Below are 25,077 nucleotides of genomic sequence, written 5' to 3' on the forward strand. Positions count from 1 at the left end.
CATCGAAGTTGCTTTAGTTGAATCAGCTACAGGACACATCTCAGGACTCCGAGAATGTATCCCCAGTTCCAATGCCATAATTCCTAACTCTGTTCTGAGCTGACTTAATTTCTACCATCCAGTTTCTGATTTAGACACATTCTTTTGCCTTCTATGGTTATTTGGTCTGTTATGTGCCTAGCCCTGATTAATGCTGTGAAGACAGGGTGAGGGGAACCATTCAAGGCTATCCCTCCAGAACCCTCTGCCTCAGTGGGATCAAAGAATCAGGAGAGAAGCACACAGCTAAGGTCAGTGCAACCATCAGTCGGTGCATCAGACTGGTGCATCTGCTATTGGCAGGGTTTTGGTGGTGGTGGTGTTTGGTCGATTGGTTTTTTTTAGACAATGTCTCTCTGTTTAGTCCAGGTTGTCCTGGAACTCACTATGTAGACTGGGCTGGCATCAAACTCGCAGAGTCCTCTTGCCTTTGCCTCCCAAGTGCTGGGGTTACAGGTGTGTACCACCACACCTAGACAGGGTTGTGTTTCCTTATGTATTTGGGATATCAATGTATTGTGTTTCTCAGATACAGTGCTAGTTTATTGTTTACTTTTATGCATTTTGTAACTTTAAATTTAGAGATGTTTTTTCCTTTTCCTTATGGCAGTGTTGACTGCATGTCACACATTGAAAATGCTGGAAATGTTATAATCTTAATGTCCATTTTTGCCATGGCCTTGGGAAACAGGAAATGCACATTATCATGACAGCTACCTGGTTAACCTTGTGTACCTCATGTCTCTTGTGTTCCTCATGTGTTTCTGGGTTGTAACACAGCTGGTAGCGTGCTTGCCTAATACATGGTGCCCAGAGTTTGACTCCCAACAGCACATAACCTGGATTTGGTGGAGCATACCTGTTGTCCTTGCATTTGAGATGTAGAGGCAGGAGAATCAGAAGTTCAAGGTCATCCTTGACTACCTAGAAACCTTGAGAACTGGCTGAAATACAAGAAACCTCATCTCAAATAAGTAACTAAATAGGGCCAGTGTGATGGCTTGGCGGGTAAAGGCACTTGCCACCAAACCTGTGGACCTGAGTTCTGTTCCCAGGATGCACCTGGTGGAAGGAGAGAGCCAGCTCCCACAAGTTGTCTTCCAACCTCCACACACAATAAATAAATGTAAAAAAAAATAGTTTAAAACATTATCAAGTAGAAATAAGCATAATTGAAGACAATTTTGATGAAGACATTACGGGGAAAAAATTACTGCCATTGAGCAGGGCCATCTAAAGTCAAACACTGAGTGAGTGGAAGAGAAAACTTTGCAAACACACACAAAAAAGCGTTTTGAAAAAATGCTGAGATAGCAGAGCAGTCCTAGCAAAAGAGAAGCCCAGGGTTGTAGACCTCTAAGAGCAATGCAGAATGCTGGGGGACAGTGTGGGTGCTCCCTTCTCAGGACAAATAACCCTGACCCCTGGAAGCCTATTCCAAGCCTGACTGTTGCTAGCCAATAAGAACAAAAAATAATAATAATAATAATAATAATAATAATAAAGACATTTAGCAGGCTACATATGGAGGTATAGAATATTTCTGTCTGAATAGGTTTTTGAAAAAAATTACTTAAGGATCTGCTCCAGCAAAAATAAATGATAAAATGAAAGCATCTAGGAAAAAAAAAAAATGCTTGCAACCTGGCTGAAATCCCTTCCATGGCACATCTCTCTCTCTCTTCAGAGGTGGCTTCCCTCAGGATGCCCAGCAGGGGCTTCATTTCTGTTTCTTCCGCTAGGAGCTTGTGGGAGAGTCCCTGAGTTGCCATGGTAACAGGGCATTACCGGAAGCCTCATTTTGAGAGTCTCCCCAAATTTTAATTCCTAAAATCCTTCCAGAGAAGGAACTGAAATATCCTTTCATATTTTTCTTTACTGGGTTTTTAGCCACAACCTGGTTTGGCAAATGTAGGTACACCGTGACAGAATTCTATCAGCCCTTGGGTTATTTGATATTTCGGTAGAACGTAGGCAAGCTGAGTGTAGCCACTCTGCAGTCAGAAACATAGAACCGAACAGCACCGTAGGGCGTCCCATGCGGGTCTGTCCACAGATCCCTCAGTTCCCGGACTCTAACCTCTGTGCTCTTGGCCTCGTGACTTCCAGAGTCCTATCATTGGTTTCTGACAGCAATTAAGCTGGGGGAGGGGTGGCTGAATGATGTTTGAAATGCTTGGTAGGGGACAGATGGCATATCCGGGTCCTTGTGCCCACTAGACACCTTACTGTCATGGCAGTGCTGGGCGGCCTGGGAAATGTTCTTTGGGACTTTTCTCCATCTCCATGGAGGCCTCTCCCCTGTTCTGTGCCCTGGCATCTGTTTGTGGATGACTCTGGCTGCGACATCTTTGTTCTGGGACCACAGCTTATATTCTTGTTCCTGTAGCAGGTATCTTTGTTGAGTTTCTGCAATTATTTTTTTTTCATCCTGCCCAGTTTGGCACCTCAGCCCTATAAGAGGGACCCTTACCCCTTTTCCTCCGCCTCCCCCACTTGAGGTCCCCAGCAGTTGGAGGCAGGCCAGCCTGCAGGAGGGCTAGGCTGATGCTCTGAGTACGTGGGGGAGGGCGGACACGGAATGTGTTTTGAGTATTGAACTGCCGTTGACATCTACAGTCTCAACCATGCTGTTTTCTCCACACTTCAGCAATCAGGACATCCAGCAAACCCATAAAAAACCAAACTAATAGCATGAATATTCAGTGACCTAGAATACTAATTATTGTCATGAATATTAATGGGATTGGACTTGCTCTCTCCTCTTTCTCTCCCGTCCTCTTCCTCCCTCGCTCCCTCTCTCTTTTTTTCCACTTAGCCGGCTCTAAGGATGGGTCATAATGAGAGCATTTAAGAGGGAGCGCTCTCCGCCGTGACAGGGACCGGGGCAATAAGGAGAGCTTGATTAACGCGCGCACTTGGGGGAGACATGAGAGGCTTCACGTGGGCCTGTTCGGGGGAGGCGGCGAGGCACCGGCGGCGCCTCTGTTGCTGCTCCCGGAGATTAATGAGGCCTAAGAGTGCATTAGGAACAGTGACAAAGGTTTGATCTAATGGGCTCAGTCATTTTTCCTTTGAGTGACAGACGCACAGAAGTAATTGGCTGTGCAGAATGGCAGCTCATTGGCGGTACTTAAGGATACATTATCCCCGTTGTGTGGCCCGCAGAGGCTGTTTATCAAAACTGCTCACACTGCAGACGAGGAGTCGCTAAGCTGCTGTTACAGTGGTAATAGCTATTAAAGAAAAAAAAAATAATAACACAGCGTCCAAATGAGATCCGTTGTTGTGTCAGAGAGACAAAGTTTTTCTTTGTTTAGTTTCAAATGGTCTAGAAAACATTTTAATAACTCCAGTGTATGGGTGGGCAGCGCGGGTCCGCGGGTCCCCTGCCTGTTTGTAGAACGGCACCAGGTCCGAGGTCCTCCAGCCTGACCTCTCCTAGCCCTGCTTGCTTACCCAGAATTCCCCTTGCTTTGGACTTTGGTTGCAACACTCTACCCTCTGATACGGAAATGGACACTTCTGCTAAACACCCTTCAGAAACTTGGAAGAACACTAGTCACCCAAAGCAATTGATTGGGAATTACTTTCCTTAAAAAAAAAAATACAAATTATCATATGATACTTGCTTCTGGGAAACAGATGTATTAGAATAAGTTGTGACGGCTCTTTAATTTTGGGCAAGAAATAATTGTTTGGTCAAGGTTCTGAGACTGAAGCTTCCAGGCCATGGGGAATCTGGTACAGGGCGTCAGAGCACTGAGCTTCAGGCAGAGTGAGCCTTTGGAGCAGAGGCTGCTTTTTCTCGGCTCTTCATTTCCCAGCTGCCTTTTTTTTTTTTTTTCATAATGTGAGAAACAAGTGATAAATATTGAGGAAGGGATTTTTTTTGTTTGTTTCTTCTGAATGACATACCCTCTGCTCAAGACCATTGGTGTGTAATTCAAAAGGAAATGGGAATATACTTCCAATTTAGGGAGACCTTTCCTGGAAACTTGAACTATCAGTAAAGTGTTATTTTGTGTAAGTTCTGACAAAGCAACCAGATTCTACGGGATCGCCATGCAAGATGTGCCTGGGATGTTGTGGGCCCTGAGCTATGCGTTTCTATGGTAACCTGTGAGCCTGCAAGTAAATAAAAGCGGCTCTGGGAACTCTCACCTTGAAAGCATGGGTTCAGTGCTTCCTCTAATGAAACCGTAGGACATGCCAGTGAGACGAGCCTGGGGCAGGCAGAAGCCACGATCCCTGTTGCTGCCCCAGCAGCCTTCTAGAAAAACAGCCTGTGAGCAGACCTCAGCATGGGCTAGGGAGAAGCTCAGTAGGAGCTGAGTCTTCAGTCTGCCTACCTTCCCAACTGACACAGGACAGCCACTGAAAATCATCCTGACATTTTGCCATCTCCCAACCTCCTGGCTGCTGGCTCTGCGTGGACCCACCATGCAGACAGTTTTATCTTTCTGAACTGCATCTAGACCATGGGAAAAGCACAAATGCCTTAGTTCCCATGCAAATGCTGTTGCTTATTGCTGTGTGATATCATTCTGTTGAGGTGTGAGATGTGCTCTACAAGAACTAGGGATGGAGGTGGGGGAGAGGGAGATGGGTATAGGTAAGCACATCTGAGGGTAAAGCCACAGGGCCACTGTGGCCTCTTCCCGGGGAGCGACAAGAGCCAACTCCCTCAAAATAGTCCTGTGAAATCAAAGTATATTTTGTGCATAAGGCACCTGTTGCACTGATCACATAAAGTAGAAGGAATTCTTTAAAGGGTTCTGGAGAGATGGCTCAGGGTAAGAACACTTGACTGCTCTTGCAGGGGACCCAGGTTTGGGTTCCCAGCACCCCCACATGGCAGCGCACAGTCATCTGCGACTCCAGTTCTGGGGCTCTGCTGCAGGCACTGCACACATGTGGTGTGCACACATGCAGTCAAAACACTTGTACACATAAAAAAATATTTTCTTAAAAAAAAAAAAAGAACATTTAGGCATGGCAAATGAGACTGAACATTTGGTTCTTTAGAAGTTGAGCCAAATAAGAAGAGCCTGGTATGAATAATCTGGGAGGTTTTTGTAAACCTAATTTTCTGAATACATGACTGTATGCTGTTGGTTTATACAAAAAGCCCAGGTTTTGATATCCTTTCGTATAGTGGTTCCATTGAAATGGGTTGGAGCCAAGCAAGCTTCCTGATGGTTTTCCTTAAACAGGATTTTCCCAGCAAAGGCTCTGTAAGCAGATGAAAACTGGCAAAATGGAGGGTTTGTAATGCTGAACTTTGAGTGGTGTGGCTAGGGGCAAAAGCAGGCATTGCCATGGGAATCCAGGTTTACGGTATTTCTAAATCAGATCTCTTGGGTGGGGACTCACCTTGGGAGATAGATACTCAGCACTGTCTCCTGAGCTGTGCCAACACTCTGTTGTAGCCATCCCGAGGAAGACTAGTCGCTAGCGATGGAATGCTAGCGGCTCGTCTGCCCTGCACTCGCTGTCACCTCCTGCCAGTCCTTACTGCCCTTGTGTCCCACGTACACATTCGTCGCCCTTCTCTACTCCCCTTTTATAAACCGCACCTCTGGCCACATTAGCACAGAGATCACCAGACCTCTGGCATCTTGGTAATAGTGAGCCTGTCATTGAGTTGTCCCCAATGCTGAGTGCCTCCCGGGTGACATCATCAGATGAGTTAGTGAGCTCATGTAACGTGAAGCCAGCTGCAACCCCAAAGCAAACGTAAGTCACCAGATGGGACAGTGAGATCCTGCCACCAGACAGCAAGGAGCACACACAGATCTCCTAGATCTTGAAGAATTAGCTGTGCTGCCATTTTTTAAACCTTTACTTAAAAGTTAGTATATAGACTCTAGGGGAAAGGAAAACCGCTGTTGATGAGACTCCTAACTACTAAGATCTTCAGAGGCTTGGCTGGTTGCATAATTTGATCATTTTATTATCCACAAGGATGATCTTGCCATCATTATCACATTCTTTATCTGCTTTGTAAACTGTGGCGTGCATTGTTCTAATATTGTCCAGTCCTCTTTGGGGCATTGGTCATTAAGAAAATCTATCCAAAACATAGATCAGAAAGATCTACCACTCACCCCAGTCCTAACCCTCTGAGGAGTTATGCTCAGAGAGCCCAAAACCAGTGTCCTTTGGGAAACCAAGGAAAGAACCAGAGCTACCTTGAAGAGCAATGCGGTAATGCCAGTTGCCTACATTGAACAACAAGCTCAAGTTATAGGTTTAAAAATTCGATGATGACTGTGTGACAGTGTAGGAAGACAGTTCCTGTCAAAGATGTCTGACACAGAGCCAGCAAGATGGCCCAGCAGGTCAGGGTACTTGCCACCAGTCCTGACAACCTGAGTTCAGTTCCTGGGATTGTCTTCTGGCCTCATTCACACTTGTGCCCACTCATACACACACAATAATTTCTTGTGAGAGCTGTGTAACATAAAATATCTTTCCGATGGTGATAGCTAAGGAAAACATCTGCATGTGTTCAGTAAAATGCTGTCCTGGTTGGTGCGATGCCAACAGACTTAACTCGCAGTACTCACCTGGCAAAGTTGGTTTTAAGGCATTTATGCAATAAAATAGGCTTTTGTTATTTTTCTTTGCCATCATGAAGAAAGAGAAATCGGACTAGGAATATCTATTTGCAGACTTGAGGGAGCAACTCGACTTTCTGATTCTAGGCTTTTGAAGTATGAGCGTAGTCATCCTGAGAATTTGGTCATGAGATACATTTCACTGCACTGAAGTCTAGACCAGCTTTTCTTTCTCTGAGAAACACAATATAGGAAGTATAGTAGCAGGAAGATTTGTTCCCTACAGCGAAATAATCTCAGCTTCAGGTCTAGTAATGAGCGTGTTGAATGGCACCTGTCTACAAAACAGGAGCCACATATAGCATGCAGGGCCAGGCTCCTGCACCTGAAGAAAAGATGCTGAACATGTCCTTGAAAAAAACAAATCCTCTTAGACCGAAATTCTGGTTACCAAAAGGAGGGCAGCTTTCCAATGCAAATACTGGAGCGAATAGCCCCTCTCCTGGGCACTTAAATCATTTGTATCTCACTTTTTATGGTAGTGTTGTGAATTATAGTCTTTTCGGGCTTGTAATTAGAGGATGGAGCAGATGGCGAAGGCCGAGCTTGAAGTGATATGACCATTGGAATAGCCTCTGTTGTCCGACAGTGATTGCAGTGACCCCGTCAGCTTTGAGAGCCTGGACCTGAAACATGTTCTCTGGCTGTTTGTAGAGTGAAGGCCCCGGTAGAGAAGTGGACTCTTTGCCACTAGATTATGATCATGATTTGGTTTGGGGGTTTTAATGTTAGAATTCTACTGTGTCGGTTTCCAGCTTGATGCTTATAGGGGCAACTTCCATGCATGCCAGGAGACGGGGAGAAGCCTGAAGTTCAGGGTCATCTCTGTAATAACTGAAGCAATTAATTGTTTCATCTTTATTTAATCAGTAAAGCCAAAGCCAAGGCTTGTTTGAGTTTTTTTTCCCCCTCTTTAGTTAAACTCTTTGGTAAAGTTATATCCTGTTTGTAAAGATAGACAGAAATTGAATAGGTGATGAAAATGTATTTTAAAGGGATGATTGTTGATGAATGTATACTTGAACGCTGTGGAAAGCCATCTTCTCAGAGTATGTATTTTTTTTTTAATCAGAGCAGGCTATTTTTAATGTACTAAGCCTATAGCTTAAAAGAGGAAGTGTGCCTTTGATGTCATTTGGGGGATGAAAACATCCTCGTTCAATAGACAAGCAGCATCTTTTTCACGCTCGTCTGAGATCAGTTCAGGCAACATACTGATGCTCATTCAGATATAAATGCCATATTCACTTTGAAATGCAAATTGTTTAAAGAAAAATAGCATATGGTGGAGGTAAGTATCTTTTCAAATCAACTCTTACACTTTAGGGAGGTAAGTACAAGGAAAATTATTCTTTGGAGAGAATCGGGGCTTTTGACACAGGGAGGCTTGTGCTCATCAAGACGGGTGGCTAAGCACGGGCACATATCCATATCAAGGAAGAGGAGCTGGGGAGACATGGATTAGCATGGTAATGCTTCTGCCCCTGCTAATCAGGCCAGCACCAGCTGATCCCAGAAGGGAGTTTTCCAGGAAACTACCTCCCTGAGCCCAGAGCTAGCCAGGTAGCTGGTAAGCCCTGGATTTCTTGGGAATATTTGGGAGGCAGTTCCCAAATGAAAAGCCAAGTAGGTGCTTCAGGGACCCCATTGGGATGTCAACCTCCCAAACTGTTCAGAGCAGGGTCTTGTCCTCAGACTCACTTCTGGGAAACTTCCTAACCCAGTTCTTGCTTGTGCTTCCGAAGTGGCATCTGCATTCACAAACTGCCAGGGCAGTGGTTTTTGTTTTTTAACTTTGGGAGGCGGGTAAATGTGACTGATGTAACATTTGTGTAAAAAGTGCAAAGGCCAAGCTGGCGAGATGGCTCAGCAGATAAAAGCACCTGCCACATGACCAACAGCCCGAGTTTGATTCCTGAGACCCACATTGTGAAAGATGAGAAGTTGCTCCCGCTCCCGCACGCACACTTTGACCTCTGCACGCACACTATGGCAAGGATTCACCGACACACATACACACGCAAACAAAATTAGTTATTTAATTAATTTAAAATATCTGAAGAAATTGAAATATTCTGAACTGCAGCTGAGTGTGCACGTGGCCAGTACTGGCAGCCCCGGTGGCCCTCCTGTGCCCGCCTCCAGTGCACACACAGGTGGCCCCTCTGGTTGGGCATACTGTGGATAGATAGGACATGCCTCTAGAACCCAGCCTTAGCAGCCTGAGTCCTCCTCCCTGCTGTCACCTGCCCCGTGGTCTGGCTGCCATTCCTCCTCCTGCCATTGGTCCGTGGCTCTCCGTTCTTGATGTGCCCTTGGAAAGTGGGTACAGCTGCTGACATCCAGTGTGAGATGAGGAAGAGCAACCACAGTGAGCAGCGTTGTGCGTTCGTGTAGACGCGCTTGGATCTCTCTGGGCATGTGACTTGGTGAGGGCGGGGGGGGGGGGTTGAAAGGAGAGGCGGAACGTTCTGTGGAGCTTTGCCTTGAGAGGAGTCAGTCAAAAGAAGGGTCTGGTTGCCCTGAGAACGCAGTGTGTCCTCCATCAATCCAGAGTCTAAACTCAGCTTTGCAGTGTTCCAAGGAGGCCTTCCAGGACCTTCCAGCAGGGGGAGCTCCCTGCCCCTTACACCCTCTGAAGGCTTCTGTGTCTCTGCCTTGAGTGGGGGACCCTCTGATTGTCTGATCCCTTCAGGTAAACCAGATTGCAGGTTTCCTAAGGACATGCCTACCTGGTGCAGAGGGACTGAGTGTGATGAGACCAGGGCATCTTAAGAAGAGGTCAGTACCAGGAATCAGGGGCAAGAATGATACAGGAGTCAAGCTCACCCTCCTTGTGCTCCGGCCGGTTACGTGGCTGAGAAGACTTAGGAGCCAGAACAAATGACAGCTCAGCACTGTCACCAGCCCAGGTCCAGTTCGCACATAGCATAGGGTTACAGTACAGAACCCCGAACTCAGGATTCCCCAGTCTTTTATGGTGGGGTGCAAACCAGTCATCCCTGCATTTGCCATATAAAGTGACAGTGTTTTCACAGGTGTGGGAATTCTGCCCTTCTCTGGGGATACACTGTCCCTGTCACCAGTGTGCTCTCTAGATACCCTTGGGGAAAAATGACACAAAATAAGAAGGTGCTGGTGGCTACACCCACGAGATGTGAGGAAGACCAAGGACCGGAGAGAGCTGCTTGCCCACCATCACTAAGTGGGGCCCAGAAGAGAGGTAAGGCCACAGGAGTGTCAGGGTGCAAGAGGAAAAGAGACCCGTGTCCTTAATCCAGCGGACTCAGCCCGAGGAGACCAGTGGCCACTTGGCCCCAGAGAGAAGCAGCTTCTTTTTCAGGCCCTTGTCTGTGACTGGCTTGAGCTTGGTGCATCAGAACCGATCACAGGCCCCTCCTCTTTCCCAGAACCATCCAAGAGGAACCTAATATGGCTCTCAGTAGGTACCAGCTCTGGGGCTGCCAACTCCTCCACATCCCAGGCCTACCAACAAAATGCTATCTAGCACAGCATGCATGTGATCTTTTAAGAGGTTGCCTACTCAATAGAGACCCACTCCAGACTTTTCTGCTGGGCATTCCTGGGCCTCTGGGTTGGCATGGCTCCCTGCAGGCCATGAACATGTTCATCTTGGAGCCAGCAGCTCCAGCTTGGGGTGTGATTGTGTCTTGCGCGTCTCCTGGCATACTTAGTTTGTAGTCGGTCCTATTGACCATCATGCACTTGGCTGTTCTAACACTGGATAGCAAGAGCTTAGAACATACTCTAGTCATAGCTGGTGTAGGTACAGGTTTCACTAACTGTGTAACAGCATCAGCACCATGTAGTTACAGGGTCCCCAGCCCTTCAACATAATGGTAGGCAGAAAAGCCAGCCCCTGCATCACTGGCATACTTCAGCATGGCTTTGACGGTATTTGAGACGGTGCTTATACACACTTCTGTCTTAAGTGGTCTTGAGGTCAAGGTCCTTAGCTCTCAGACAGTCAAAGTCATCAGCATCCTTCCCAGATAAGGACTCCCGCTTCTTGGCCTAATTAATAACTCGCCAGCATGAAGTGAATTGCCATCCAATGAGAGCCCTATCCCTTGAGTGCTTGGAGAATGAAAGTATCTTGAGTGTAGCCGCTCATTGTGTGTGTAGGTGTTTACAGAAGTATGAGCTCTTTATGCGGTGTCCTAGGCAGGTCCTGCCAGGTACTCCCCTGTGAACACTGGGCATGGGCACAGTAATATTTGGTCAATTAGTGATGGTTACTTGGGAACAGAAATGGAACTACATGTTACGTGTTCATGGGTATATTTAAAAAAGAAAAAAGAAGCGCTAGATACTGCCTTAGTCAGCTTTAACTGTCATGGTGACAGAGCCTAGAACCACCTGAGAAGAGAGTCTCAGCTGACGGATTGCCCAGATCATATTGGCCTGTGGTTATGCCTGTCTGTGGTGGATGTCCTGATTATTGTTTGAAATAAGAGTGCCCAGCCCACTGTGAGCAGCACCATCCCCTAGGCTGTATAAGAACACTAATTAAACATGCATCAGTCTGTGAGCCAGTAAACAGTGTTCCTCCATACTTTCTGCTTCAAGTTCTTGCCCTGACTTCTCTCAGTGATGGACTGTGACCAGGAATTATCAACTAACTGAAGAATTTCCTCCCCTAAGCTGCTTTTTCTGTTTTTTGGTTGGTGTGCTTTTATTATAGCAACAGGAAAAAAAAATAGAATAGTAATTGTGCCCTGGGTACAATTAGAAATGGGTATAGGTACTAAAAAAAAGTACTCTGTAAACATTGTAGGCTTCGTTCCTTTGCCTGGCAGACTTTCTGAAGGCATAGAAATGCTTCAAAGTGTGACTACTGGCCAGAAATGTGTATCCTGGCCCTAATGGGCCAGCTCACCACATCCATGTGTTATGTGCAGCCCCGGACAGTGGTTTGCCCCCAAGTTTCACATTTCTCCTTATATATTTATGTTTAAAAACAATACTTGCTTGTGGACTTCTGAACTGTATATTAGGTGTAGAAACATCATTTCATAATGTTCATATTTTTCTTATTTTCAGTTTGACAAATGCATTCCTGTGTCAGCCCTGAGGGTATCTTTTTTTTTTTTTTTTTTTATGTGTTGTCATTGTTTTGAGATGAGATCTCATTAGATAGCTAGGAGCTCACTATGGAGGCCAGGCTGGAATCAGACCTGCAGCCGTCCTGTTGCTTTTGGCTCCTGAGTGCTGGGACTGTAGGTGTGTGTCACCACGCCTGACAAAGAAAACTTTTGGCTTATTGTGTCACAATCGGTACAAGTCTTAACTCGTGTGGAAATGGAATCAGTTAGTACATACAAATACAGAGTTTTACTCCCATGGAGGAGAACCAGAATTGTTAGCTTTCTAGCATATTCCCCCTGTGTTCGGAAAACTCTGTAACTTTGGTCGTGAGAGAGTAGGAACTTGTGGGCAGGGTGTTGAGTAGATGGCAAGGCCGTGGTTTGGGTAAGTCAGCCCATACTGTCTCAGCTCATTGTGCCAGGAGCGAAGCCGGGGCCACACCTGGCAGACACCGGCATGGCCAAGTAATTCCAGAAGCCGTCAATTTTAATTCTTCATTTCTTGGGGCATTTGATGATCAAAGGACAACTTGAGAGGGTCAGTTCTCTCCTTCCTCGACGTGTGTCTCGGGAATCAAACTCAAGCCCTCAGAGAGCAGTGTCTTTATCTGCTGAACCGATTGCTAGCCCAAAGCGTGGACTGTTTGGTGGTGGTTGTCGTTTTGAGACGGAGTCTCCCAAATTTTATTCTACTTAGGGTATAAAATCATTGTACCTAAGCACAATGTTACCTGTGAGCACTTCCTGGGCACTCCTCCAGGCCACAGGTCTAGGCACCAGCTCAAGAGTTCCACCTTCGAAACTGTGGTCACATACACCTTAAATGGTGCTCCAGTGTAGTCTCGCCATTGGGATCTGGGGGGTCTGGGGAAATGAGGGCTTCTGGGTACCTGCTTTCTCAGAGCAGCCAGGGTGGCTAGGAGGTCTTTGGCCACCTAAGGTTCCATTTGGTTCCCCGGGGACTCCGTCCTGTTCAGGAGCTCTGTGCCAGACCCCGGGGCTGCCTCGCCAGTATCTTAATGCATCTAGATGGTGCTTAAATGTCGTTTGGCAAACAGCAGGAGGCTTGCAGTGGAGAGGAGCAGCCAGGAGTGCATAAGCAGCCTTGGCGTGTGCTTTCTGTGGCACGTACACTTTAAGAAAACCTGCCTTCCTTTTCCAGACAGAGCCCGGGCGACCCCGAGCTGGTCCTTCTGACATCTCCATCTGAATGTTTTGTGCTCCTGTGGGTCCAGAAGGACTGGCCGCCTGGGCAGTCGAAGTGTCCCTCCAAGGCCTGTTTCTGTAGACAGTGACAAAGACCTGGGAATCCTTTCCTTGGCCTTTCAGGAAAACCACAGTAGAAGGTTATAGGTCTGTGACATGTAGACCCACCCTCCAGCAAGGGTGTCCAGCAACCAGGTTACATGGGGCTGAAGAAAGTTGTGAATGTAGCCAAACACACAATCACTTAAGCTTTTGGGCGGTTGTATTTATTCACTGTAACTTGATTACCCCAATCTCAAGTGCGAACTTTGTAGATGATAGTGTCAAAAGTTTGGACACCTGTTAGTTTCCTTTCTGTCACTGTGATAAAATGCCCTGACAAATGAACGGCAACTTCAAGGAGAAAGGGTTATTTCAGCTCCCAACTCCAGGTTGTAGTCCTTCATTGCGGGAAGTCAGGACAAGAATTTGAAGCATCTGGTCACATTGTATCCACAGTCAGGAGCAGAGAGAGGGAGTGTGCCATCCTGACTGTTCAGCACACTGCATGTACTCTTGTTATAGTACAGGGCCCAAAGCCAGGGAATGGAGCCCCCACTTCAGGATGGCCTTCTCACGTCCGTTAAAATGAACCACAGGCCACGCTTACTGAAGCTACCTTCCCAGGTGATTCTAAAGCTTGTCAGACTGGTGATTAAAGCTGACCATCACGACGTCCTTGCTAGAGAATGGACAAAGGAAGCATTGGCTGTGATGATGAGCATTATCATCATGGACCAAAGATGGACACGTTCATTTTGAGTTTCTTGGGTGTTTGGGCCTTGTGGGCCTAAAGCTGGCTTAAAAATGCATGTAGGCAGAATCGTCCTGACATGTCGCTAAGTGGCAGGAGTCTCTGTAGACTGGATAGGCTTAGAGGACCTGGAAGACCCAGGAGGAGCCCCTCCCTTCACCCCCGTAAGTGGCCTTCTTCGGGTGTTTTGTCATGGCAATGAGAAAAATAATCAGTGCAGGCTTCACTTAGCATATCGTAGTGTCTGTTCCATACTGCCTCTTAGCAAAGAGCTCTAACGTGTGTGTGTGTGTGTGTGTGTGCATTTTTGTGTGAGTACATAAGAATGCATATTCTTCCAGCCCTATCCCTTATCCACCAAAATCAGAACTCTGATTTTTTTTTTAAGCACCTCATTTTCAAGGAGAAAAATCTGAAAGTTGGCCAGACTTGGGAACTACTAATGGGCCACTCACTTAATCACCCACCCCACCTCATGAAAACTTTCCACTGAAACAGTTTAGAACTTACTGGGTTCTGAACCAAAACTATTAGGAAAATTAAAAATTATGACACCAGTAGCTGGGCACACCTTCTCTGTGAGTTTGAGGCCAGCTGGTCTACGTAGTAAATTCCTGGACAGCCAGGGCTATGTAGAGAGACCCTGACTTTAAAAAAAAAAAAAAACCAGTATCTCTGAAGATCCACATATCTCTCTAACAGACCCATTCATAAGCTGTGGGCATGGTTGGTTGAGCCTTAGAAAAAAAGCACCTAAGTATATTTTTGAGTCTAAAATTGGTGTGACCAATAACGTATTTTGATGTTGAGCAACTTAATCAGGTCATTAAGCCTACAACAGATTTTCTTCACTGTCCATATGAGCTCTGAAGCCACTGGGGTGACTTTTTTATTCTGCAGAATCTTTACGAGGTCAGGAGTCAGGGTATGTGTTGATCATACAGGATAGCTGCCCCATGAACAAGGTCCCCTGGTACCAGACAGTTGATTCCCAGTGGGTGAGCCTGTGTGGATGGTATTCTTTTTGTCCTGTGGTGGCTCTTTCCCTGGACTGGCTGGTTCTCTTGTCTTAGAGGTGGTGGTCGGGGCCCCCGTCTGTAATAGTTTTGTGGGCAGTTGTCTTCCTTTACCATTGCTCAGTGGGGCACCATTGGGGCTCCCAGCACCCTTTTCCTCCATGATCTTGTGCTACGCGATGCGTCCTTCGATGTGCCGCGTAGGCAGGATGACAGCAGAGTGCGCAGGTCAGGTACGCGTGCCAGCGTGAAGCCCCGCAGACGAGGTCCCGCTGGCTTCTGTGGTCTGCAGTCCGTCGTCGTGGTGTTCATCTGACTTGTTTATTCCTAGGGAGTGTCACTAGTGCGTCTGGGTCTCAGATGACAAGCGGCATCAGCCTGGTCTCCTTCAACAGCCGACCCGACAGCATGCACCAGCGCTCCTACTCAGTCTCCAGTGCCGACCAGTGGAGTGACGCTACAGTCATTGCAAACTCCGCCATCAGCAGCGGTAAGAGGGGGCGCAGACCGCGGCCATCTCCAGGTCCTCTGTGAAAGCCCGGGGCTGGCCTTAACGCCCGGGGCGTCCATGCTCCCCGGGGAGCATGGTGCCCTGGGGCTGCGGTGACAGTGGCACACATGTCTCACCAGTCATCTGTGAGCACTCTGTCCTAGCTCTCCTGTCTCGTGCACATCCCATCATCCATCCGTTCTCTGGTCAGGGTGTAGACCTTGACTCTTCTTCACTGGTCAGATTTGGACGTTGAGGCTGCGGATGGGGCAAGTGTCTCTCACCTGTGGTTATGTGACAGGGATATAGTGAAGTGGAAAAGGGATGTCGGGTGTTCCATGCCAGTCTCCTGCCCTGTGTGAATGCCAGCGTCTCGCCACCTGCACATCGTTTGTACGGCTCAGTCAGTTCATTCTGCCTCTTAGTCTTCAGGGTTCCTGGGGTAGCTTCTGAGTTCTGGGGAATCCCCTCTGCCATCATCTCTCCTGGATTCCCACAGTTTTTGACAAGTGTGGCCTGCTTCTTGGGGGACAGATGTGGCACCCTGGAAACCGCCTTTTGACGTATGTGTGACAACATGAATTATGCAGTGTGCCCGAGAGCTGACTGGTGCAGCTCGCTTTGCCTGTGGCACTCTGTCTGTGGCCTGTTCACCGGTATTTAAGGGAATTCCCACTGTTGTATGTAATCTATCAGACCGGGTCTGAGAGTCATTTTAGCATAATTTGTTCTAATTAAAAGATTCCACGTCAGGTCTTCCCTGTGGACCCACCAGCTGCTGCAGCAGGACGCTGCCTTTGGGTAAACACCATCTTACTTCTGGTTGTTCCACAGTGCTCCAGCAGACGGGGCCAGGCAGATGCTTCCAGGCCAGACTGCCCAAAAGCAAGAGAGGAGTGAGGTCAGGAAAGGAGATCTGAACCAAGGGGTATCTGACAGACACTTCCCAGGAGTTGGCAGAAGGGCAGGAGCCCAGGCTGTTCCCAAACACTAGAGTACCATGTACCACCTCCCTCTGGTTAGTACCATGCCACCTTTAGTGCACAGATCCATCAGGGGCCAGCCCCAAACGCCACCATTTTAAAGGAACACAGGAGCACAGGATCCTCTGGGACACTTACGTAAAATGTGTGTGTGTGTGTGTGTGTGTGTGTGTGTGTGTGTGTGTGTGCATAGTAAGACCTCCCATCGCCAAACACTCCCTTTCAGTGCTTCATGGCAGTAACCAAGGAGACAAGCATGAGGTCTGTCCATCATGTCTTCTGTTTATTTAGTTGATACCAGACCCTTCTTTTTATACTCACTTTCTTCACCACCTAACCTCACCCCCACGCACACCACTGGTCTCTGGTCTGTATGTCAAGGTTATCAGCAGCTTGCCCCATGGCAGTGGTGCAGCCAGGGCCCAGAAGCGTTAGACCTGACCTCCACCAGCATAGTGAAGGGCTTATGTCTTCCGGCCCGGCACTAGAAGTCTGTTTTCTCTGCCCTCTCGTCCACCCTGAATTAAGATTTCAGCTTCAGAGAACTTTTCAATCTTTCCCCTTTGACACACGGGTACCCCTGGGGCTTCTGCCTCTAAGCAGCTGCGAGCAACTCCTAATTAGATAGATGACTTTGTAGTGGGTAGAACTGGAGGAAGGAGGCGCTGGCGGAATTAAGAGGAGAAGGCAAGAGGAACCCATTCTGTGAGATGGAATGCCCCACTGCTTTATAGCTATTACTGTTGGAGGGCTTTACATTTAAATACCTGAGGTTTAAAATTAAACGTCTAATATAATTTGGCATTGCTAACGTGAGCCCGGCATCTGCCCTCAGAGGAAATCCAGACAGCTCTGTTCGGGGTTTCAAATTGCTGTCTGCTGGCTGGAGCAGCACCGGGGATTGGATCCCTCTTCCGCTAAGTACCACATGCCGCGCCGTGTAATTTTTTAAACGCCGAGTATATTCGTCTTGTACTTCCGCACTGGAAAAGGCTGTTCCAGTAGTACATGAAAAATTAATTTTTTTACATTTTTCCTCACTCTCCTAAGTGTTTGACAGAAGTAATTTTTGCAGCAAGAGAGAATAAAAACTGGTGGCTGTAAATTCCTGTCCTGGAACCTCTTGTGTAGACGCTTTATGGACCCAGAATTGATCTACATGTCAGATGCTGTTGTGGCCTCAACTGTTTATCACCGTAATGGCAGTAGTGAGCCTGGGAACACCAACTTATAATCCTGGGTGAAAGAAATTGGTGTTTGCAGTCAATGAAGAGGGGCTTAGCATTATTGATAGATTCAGAACAATTATCTCTGCAACAACTATTGGCTGAGGCTTTTCCTCAGCCCTTACTGCAAGCCTGTAATTTTTTATTTTTTATTAATCCTCTTCTTATGAGTAATTTTCTCTGGAAGTGTTGGGCAGGAGCGAGCGCACCCCTGCTGCGAGCGGGCCCTGGAGGGCCATCTGTAGCAGACTTGGTTGTCGTCGCCCACTTCAAGGCAAGATGTTTGTTTTAGATGCATCACCCCTGTGCCAATGTCAAGGCCCCTGTGCGTTAGTCTTCCGGTGTTCCGGAGTGTCTGGCCCGGTCTGCCACGCCCCACCACCACCACCACCACAGATGCCCATACCCACACCATCCCTTGCAAGTGGCAGCCCTGGCTGATGGCCTCAGCCGTGGCCATCGCTGTGATAGCAGCGCCCTCACCCCTCCTTACCCCTCCTCCCCGACTGTCAGCTTGTTCTGAGAGATCCACCCTTCCCCAGACTGCTTCAGTCCCACAGTTCATCTTCTGCCTCGGTGTCTGGCTGCCATGGTGAACACATTTCTTCATATGACTTCTCAGCACTCCGCGGTCTCCCTTCAGGCTCCCGGGTTCATGCAGCTTTGGCAGTGTTGAGCACAGACACCATTCGGTCTTTTATGTTTCTACAGGGAAGTTGTACCCGATGTCTCTGTGTGTGTACTGGTACCCGCGTGCGTGACTGCACGATTCTGGGGGTGGGGCTCCCGTCAATTATATGCCTTCCTGCTAAGATCTATGATTATTAGTCAGTGGGTCCTGATCTGGAAGTGCTTGTTTTGCTAATTTTCAAGTCTTTTTCCCATTGTGGAAATATTTTGCATGCCTATTTTAATGCGCCGTCGCTCTGGTGATCGGCTGCGCTTTGCTTTGTTGTTATCTCTCATAGCTTCTGCTGCACCCCATCCAAGAAAGGTCAGCAACCTCAAATTTGAGAACAGAGGGGCTCCAGCAATCACTGAGGATAAAGACTATAACTTCTTGAGTGTCTTTGTTTTGTTTTAATTTGATTGTTGGAGGGGGGGGCATTTGTTGTTTGTTTTGTCTATGGGTATTATACTGGCAATTCTAGGACCTGACCAGAAGGTGGCAGTAGTGTGACACTGCTTAGCTTTGACCAAGTCATTAACTTAGGCAACTTTACTTGGAGGGAGGGTTAGAACCTGTTTCATGCCTCACATCTGACATTCATTCCCTGAGAACCGTGACACGCTAAGGCCACACCCTTAGTGAGTACCCACATTCACACAAGTCTTTCTTACATTCTTTTCCTTCTGTGGTTTTGTTTGTTTTCTAAAATAGGACTCCCATGTAGAATTAAGACATAGTATCCTGCAAATTACTTGTCTTTTTTTTAAAAAATATTTGTTTATTTGTTATGTATACAGTGTTCTGTCAGAAGAGGGCACCAGATCTTATTTACAGATGGTTGTGAGCCACCATGTGGTTGCTAGGAATTGAACTCAGGACCTCTGGGAGAACAGTCAGTGCTCTTAACCGCTGAGCCATCACTCCAGCTCCTACTTGTCTTTTTTATAGTGCTTACTTTTTTAGGAAACTATATGATGAAGATATAGGTATTTGCTCTTCTCCCATGGACCCTGCAGACCCTCGTCAGTCCCTCCCAAAGCTTCTCGCACTGGAGAACCGTCCCCTGGTTAGTCAACCTTCAGCCCCTGTGCGCTCAGATCTCAAAGGCTGACACTCTGTCTCCGCCCCCTGCAGGGCAGGGGTCTGCTCCATATACCATGCTAGGCAGCCTCATTAGAAGGATGACCCAGGCTGCCTTCTCTGCATGTGGTCTGAGGGGAAGCAGGAGCTTCCTGGGTAGCCAGCCACAGGGGGAAAGGTGGCTTTCTTTCCCTCCTGATCAGAATGCTCGCCGACTTTATACTCTGCCTCCTTAGTGCCGGCTCCCAGCTATTTCCAGAAGTAGCTGCTGACCCAGGAGAAGTAGGACAGCCACATGCCACCCCGGTTACCAGGACAGGGATCAGTGACTTTCATGCCTGAAGGCCAGCAGGCCTCTTAACACTGCCAGACAAAAGTCTAGCAATGTTGGAAACAGATAGCCAATGTCATGGGTCATCATAGCCCCCATGCTCAGAATCTTCTAGATCACCGGTTCTCTACCAGGAGTGGTTTTAGCCACCTAGGGAATAATCATAAATACTTGGAGACATTTTTGATAGTAGCAGTTGTTCAAGGGGGGATCTAATGGATGAGTACCCCACCACAGAAGAGCTTCATGAGCAGGGGTTAGCTGAACCATATAGCAGGAGTGGCCTGGCCTGAGACAGTGTATGGTCTTTAGGTCTGTGTTTCCTTCCAGCTCCTGCTACTACACTTCCACAGGCATTAGTAAGAATTCTTCCGAGGAAATGGAAGCCAACTCTCTCCTGTGAGAGAGTCACTGCAGGGCCTTGTGGGCAGTCAGTTCTATGTGGTTTCTCCCACAACTGCGCCAGCAGAAATGGTGGCATCCATAGCTCAATGGCGATCCACATGCTGCCACCAGTGGACACAGCCTGACATTTACTAAGTAGTTCCTGCTTGACAAGGCCTGTCTTAGTTAGCGTTCCTATCACTATGATGAAACACCGTGACCAAAAGCAACTTGGGGAGGAGAAGGTTTGTTTGGCTTCCACATCCTAAGTCACAGTTCATTGAGGGAAGCCACAGCAGAAACTCAGACAGGGCAGGAACTTGGAGGCAGGAGCAGATGCAGAGGAAAGCCCGTGTAGGCCTCTTTCAAGAGGCAGACATGAATGTAGAGGGCATGTAGCCTAACCACTGGGGAACACATCAGGCTGGATTCAAAGATGCTGAGTTCATCATCCCTCCGCTGTTCCCTTAGCCAGTAGGGCTCGTCTGCACCAAGAATGCTGTATGAGATGGGGAAACCACTTTATCGGGCTGGGATGACCCTGCAGCCAGGAGAGGGCTTGCCTGGGCAGTCTGTGGCTGTTGGTATTGTTGTAAGGAGCAGAGGAGATGGGCCTTGGCTGTTACCCAGTCCTCAGTCTCCAGGCTGGAACTGAAAATGCGTCAGAAGTTAGAGCTAACGGCCTGAATTCCGTTTCCACAAGCCTCTTGTACAAACAGCGGGGAAGGGGGCACCGAGCCCCGAGTCAGGAGCAGGAGTTAAGCGTGGCTTGTCTGCAGGATGATCCCAGGCCCACGGGCTCCCCTGTGGAGTTACATTTCCAGGAAGATTTTGGCAAATTGGGATGTATTGAGACCGGAAAGCAGATGACGGGAGGCAGACAGTCTCAGAAAGTTTCTTCTGTTGTTGAGAGCATGTTGAGAGCTGGGGGTTATATGGTGGCTGCAACTTAATCCTTACCCCTGCCTCAAGAGCTCCAACCTTCCTGTTCTACACAATGGCTCTCAGCCTCCCTGCACACTGCCCTCTTGGGTACTGTTAAAAACCCCCTAAGTCTCTGGGTCCTGCCTGTAATGGAGCATTTGGAAGACAGAGACAGGAAGATGGCCGAGAGTTTAAGGCCAGCATGGGCCACATAGTGATTTCCAGGCCATTCTGAACCACCAGAGGGAGGCCCTATCTCTAATATATAAATAGCAGTTTCTGGGACAACAATTGGAGAGGTGATTCATGTGGGTTGAGACAGACCCAGAGCATCGCAGTGTCCCCCGGTGGCTTCAGACGTGTAGCCACTCGCAGCCTCGGTGGGGAGCATGCCCGCTGAGCATCAGCGGTCCCCTGACGAAGGCTGCAGTGTGACCGTCCGTCTCCATCTCGCAGCTGTGACTTCCTTTCATCGATGGACTGCGGCGGAGCTTGCCCAAATAAACCTTTCTCCCCTGAGTTGCTCTGTCAGAATATGTTACCACAGCGACAGGAAAAGAGACCGAGACAGTGAGTCATGAGGAAAGTCAGAGGCAAGTTCAGTGGAGCTCTAAGAGATGACGTGGATTGCACTACCTCCACCTAACTGGCAGCTAATGCCGTTTGTCCCACGAGTGCTCGTTGGCTGTTTGCCGTGCCACCCACCACCCTGGGCCTGGGAGTGGAATAGCAGCCACACAATTCCAGCGTCTCCAGGGTGGAGAGCGACAGGTAATCGATGAGGAGACAAATTGAAATGTATTTGTCAAGTGGAGAGAAAGTGAGAGGAAAGTGGAGACGGCTTCATGATCGGGCCGTCCTGCCCGCTTGCATGCGCTGGTGACTGAGCATGCTTTTACTGGCCACAAACACACCTTTAATTCATTCATTCATTCAGCAGATCCACACTGCCCTCCAACCTGGTGCCTATGCTTGAATCCTATACCGGTCATACGTATTTAGGGGAAACCGTGTATCTGTACTGAGCGGGTGCAGACATGCCATTGTTCCCGAAACATAGCACCCATGTACTCGGTGTCCGTGCTGTATGGGGTATTGAATGGTCTGGAGAGGGCTTCAGATAGATGGGAGAATGTATAGAAGTTCTTTCCATATGAAGAACTTGAGCATCCACTGTTTTGATGTTCCAGAGGATCCTGGCACCCTTCCCTACCAGATACCAGGGGAAGAGTACAGCAGTAAGCATTTCACCACACACAGTGGGGCCCTGGCACACACTGGTAGTGGTCCTCAAGAAGAGAGATATATAGCACATGGATCTCAGTGCTGTTAAGACCTCTTTAGGCTGAGAGCATGTGGTATATACATGGGGCGGAGGGTGGGGGAGGATATGGTGACTGAGACATGGCACAAGGCACCCTTGGAGCTCAGTGGGTGGATATCAGGGCAACAGGTGGAGGTGAGACACAGAAAGGCTCCAAAACAGTGTCCTGACATGGCAGTAATATGCCCATATGGCCCAGGGAGACGGTGTTGGGATTTGTAAGTAGGTCAGAATCCACGTGAGTTATTATATGAGGAGTGAGAGCCCAAGGCAAGAACAGCAGGGCAGTTTGTCTCATTTCCCATCATCTTCCTGGGACTGTAGGTCCAGTGCCAACGTCACACAGCTTGTGGTGTTCCTCAGTCCCCATTTTAGGAGCTATGTTACAAAGCAACCAAAGCACCTTGGGGCTGAAAGGGATTATTTGGCTTACACTTCTTCATCGCTGTTCATCACCAAAGGAAGTCAGGACAGGAACTCAGAACAGGTAAGAACCTGGAGGCAGGAACTGATGCAGAGGCTATGGAGGGATGCTGCTTACTGGCTTGCTCCTCTTGTCTTGCTCAGCCTGCTTTCTTATAGAACCCAGGACCACCAGCCCAGGGATGGCACCACCCACAATGGGCTGGGCCCGTCCGTATCAACCACTAAGAAAATGCTCTACAGGCCTGCCTACAGCCTGATCTTATGGAGGCATTTCCTCAGTTACAGCTCCCTCTTCTCAAACGACTCTAGCTTGTGTGGAGTTGACACAGTTTGCCAGCACAGGGCCGTTTCACTACTCTAACACAGAACTGTGTTTTAGTTACTTCAGTTCTTAAAGCTTAACTCCAAAACTTTATTCAGTTATTTAGCTGGGCTTCTTGTTGTTGTTTTGGGCCCTTGTATTTTCACTTACGAATTTTTGGGCTTTGTGTGATTGGTTTAAGGTTGACGACATGAGCCTCCGTTATAGTTTAGTGGGAAAGCATAAATGACGTGTTGAGTGCGTGTGTTATTTCTTCAACTTCAGAGAAGACTGGATGATCGTCCATGTATACCTGACAAGACTTTGTCCCGTAGTTGGATGCAACTCTTAGGCCTGGAAAATACACACTTGGAATTTCTGTGGTTTGGTCAGAAACTCAATCTGGGAATCCAGCAATGTGAAAAACTAATCCTACCATCCCCTGCAGTCATCAGCTGTTGGCCTAAAGTTAGGTCCCACAGGTGCGTGCGTGCGTGTGTGTGTGTGTGTGTGTGTGTGTGTGTGTGTGTGCGCGCGTGTGTGCGTAGGCCGGGGGGTGGGGGTGTCAGCCTCATTTGTTGTTCCTTGGGACACTGTCCACATTGTATTTTGAGATGGGGATCTCTGACTTTTGCTTGGCATGTCCCAGTTTGGTTAGGCTGGCCAGCCAACCTGTCTGTACCTTCCCGTCTTAGTTACTCTTCTGTTGCTGAGATACAACACCCCAACCATGGCATCTTATAGAAGAAAGGGCTTATCTGGCTTACCGTTCCAGGGTGGTAACAGTCCGTGATGGCAGGGCAGAGGTAGCAGGTGGCAGGAACAACAGCCGAGAGCTCACATCTCTGAAATGCAGACAGGAAGCAGAGAGTGTTGACTAGAGTGGCCTGTCTGTGGCTTTTGGAAATCTCAAAGCCCACCCGTAGTGACATGCTTCCTCCAGCAACTCCATACCTCCGAAGTCTCCATAAACAGAGCCAACAAGTGAGGACCTGATACTTGAATTCCTAAGACATATGGGGGATATCTCACTCAGATATATTCCCCAGTGCTAGAACTTTGTTTGTTTGTTTGTTTGTTTATGCGTGTTTTGCCTTGAGTATACACCATGTGTGTGCCTAGTACCCACAGAGGCCAGAGGAGGTTGTTGGATCCCTTGGGATTGGAATTAAAGACAGTTGTGATCTGTCGTGTGGCTGCTGGGAATTGAACCTGTGTCCTCTGGAAGACTGGCTAGTGCTTTTAACTCCTGAGCCATCTCTGCAGCCCCAAATTCTGGAATTTCAAGTGCACACCACCACACTTAGATTTTTTTTTTTTTTTTTTTTTTAAACACGGGTTCAGAGAATTGAACTCGGGTCTTCAGACTTTCATGGCAAACGTTTTACCGATTGAGCTACCCTTACAGCCCTCGATAAAATCAGAGTTTTCAGCCTCTCCTTACTTCCTGTGTTAGAGTTGTAAATGTGTCGAGCCTAAAGGGCATCTAAAAACAAGGCATGAAGAAGAATGAATAGAAATGAGCCATGAGAAAGAGCAGTTAGAAGCCTAAGATGGCTGGGAGGACATGGACTCCCAGAGGCCGAGGACGGCTGTGTCTGCTTGGGGCCAGCCTCAGGTCCATGTCTCCATTCATGTTTATAGTCTGTAGCTTTGCATCCTTAAACTTCTGTCAATGGATGTATCTTATGTTAAATCTCTGCCTGATTATCTGACAGATAAGATTATTAACAGAAAGTGTTATTAATATTAATTACACAATGATACTAAAAATTTTATATCGCAGAAGCAGATGGTTATTTAAAATGAGTTAAGTTTTAGCCTTTTTATGAAGAAGCATTTAAACATATTTAGTTATAAATGTTATTTTAATTGATACATTATTTCTCTACAGTGGGGTCTTTAAAATCTTACTGCAGTTGCAGGGAAGTGTGTCTGTGTCTATTTCAATCTCTTAACGCACGCACTTACTTGCAGAAAAATGATCTTAGTGCCATTTCAAAGACAGCGTGGGGGAGGGCTTAATAAAAGCATACTCCCATGATTCTCACAGCTGCTTATAGTTCCAAGAATTCGGCACCCGTGTGTGAACACCTGTCCAAAGCATTCATCTCGTGGTAACAGAGCTCTGGGTTAGCTTTTCTAGGTGGGCA

At 47.7% G+C, this 25,077-nt stretch overlaps 1 protein-coding gene across 5 annotated transcripts in view; it reads left to right on the plus strand.

Moving 5' to 3' along the window:
* The window catches only part of Agap1 (ArfGAP with GTPase domain, ankyrin repeat and PH domain 1), a 437,938-nt gene that overhangs the window by 311,865 nt on the left and 100,996 nt on the right, over positions 1-25,077 (plus strand). For 3 of the 5 annotated variants that reach the window (XM_059278338.1, XM_059278335.1, XM_059278336.1), the window contains exon 12: positions 15,117-15,275. The exons of the other annotated variants lie outside the window; for them this stretch is intronic. In XM_059278338.1, coding sequence (XP_059134321.1) covers positions 15,117-15,275 — 159 coding nt within the window. The remainder of the gene's footprint in view (positions 1-15,116; positions 15,276-25,077) is intronic. 5 annotated transcript variants of the gene reach the window in all.

The sequence above is a fragment of the Peromyscus eremicus genome, chromosome 13 (assembly GCF_949786415.1).
Source record: "Peromyscus eremicus chromosome 13, PerEre_H2_v1, whole genome shotgun sequence".
Lineage (NCBI taxonomy): Eukaryota > Metazoa > Chordata > Mammalia > Rodentia > Cricetidae > Peromyscus > Peromyscus eremicus.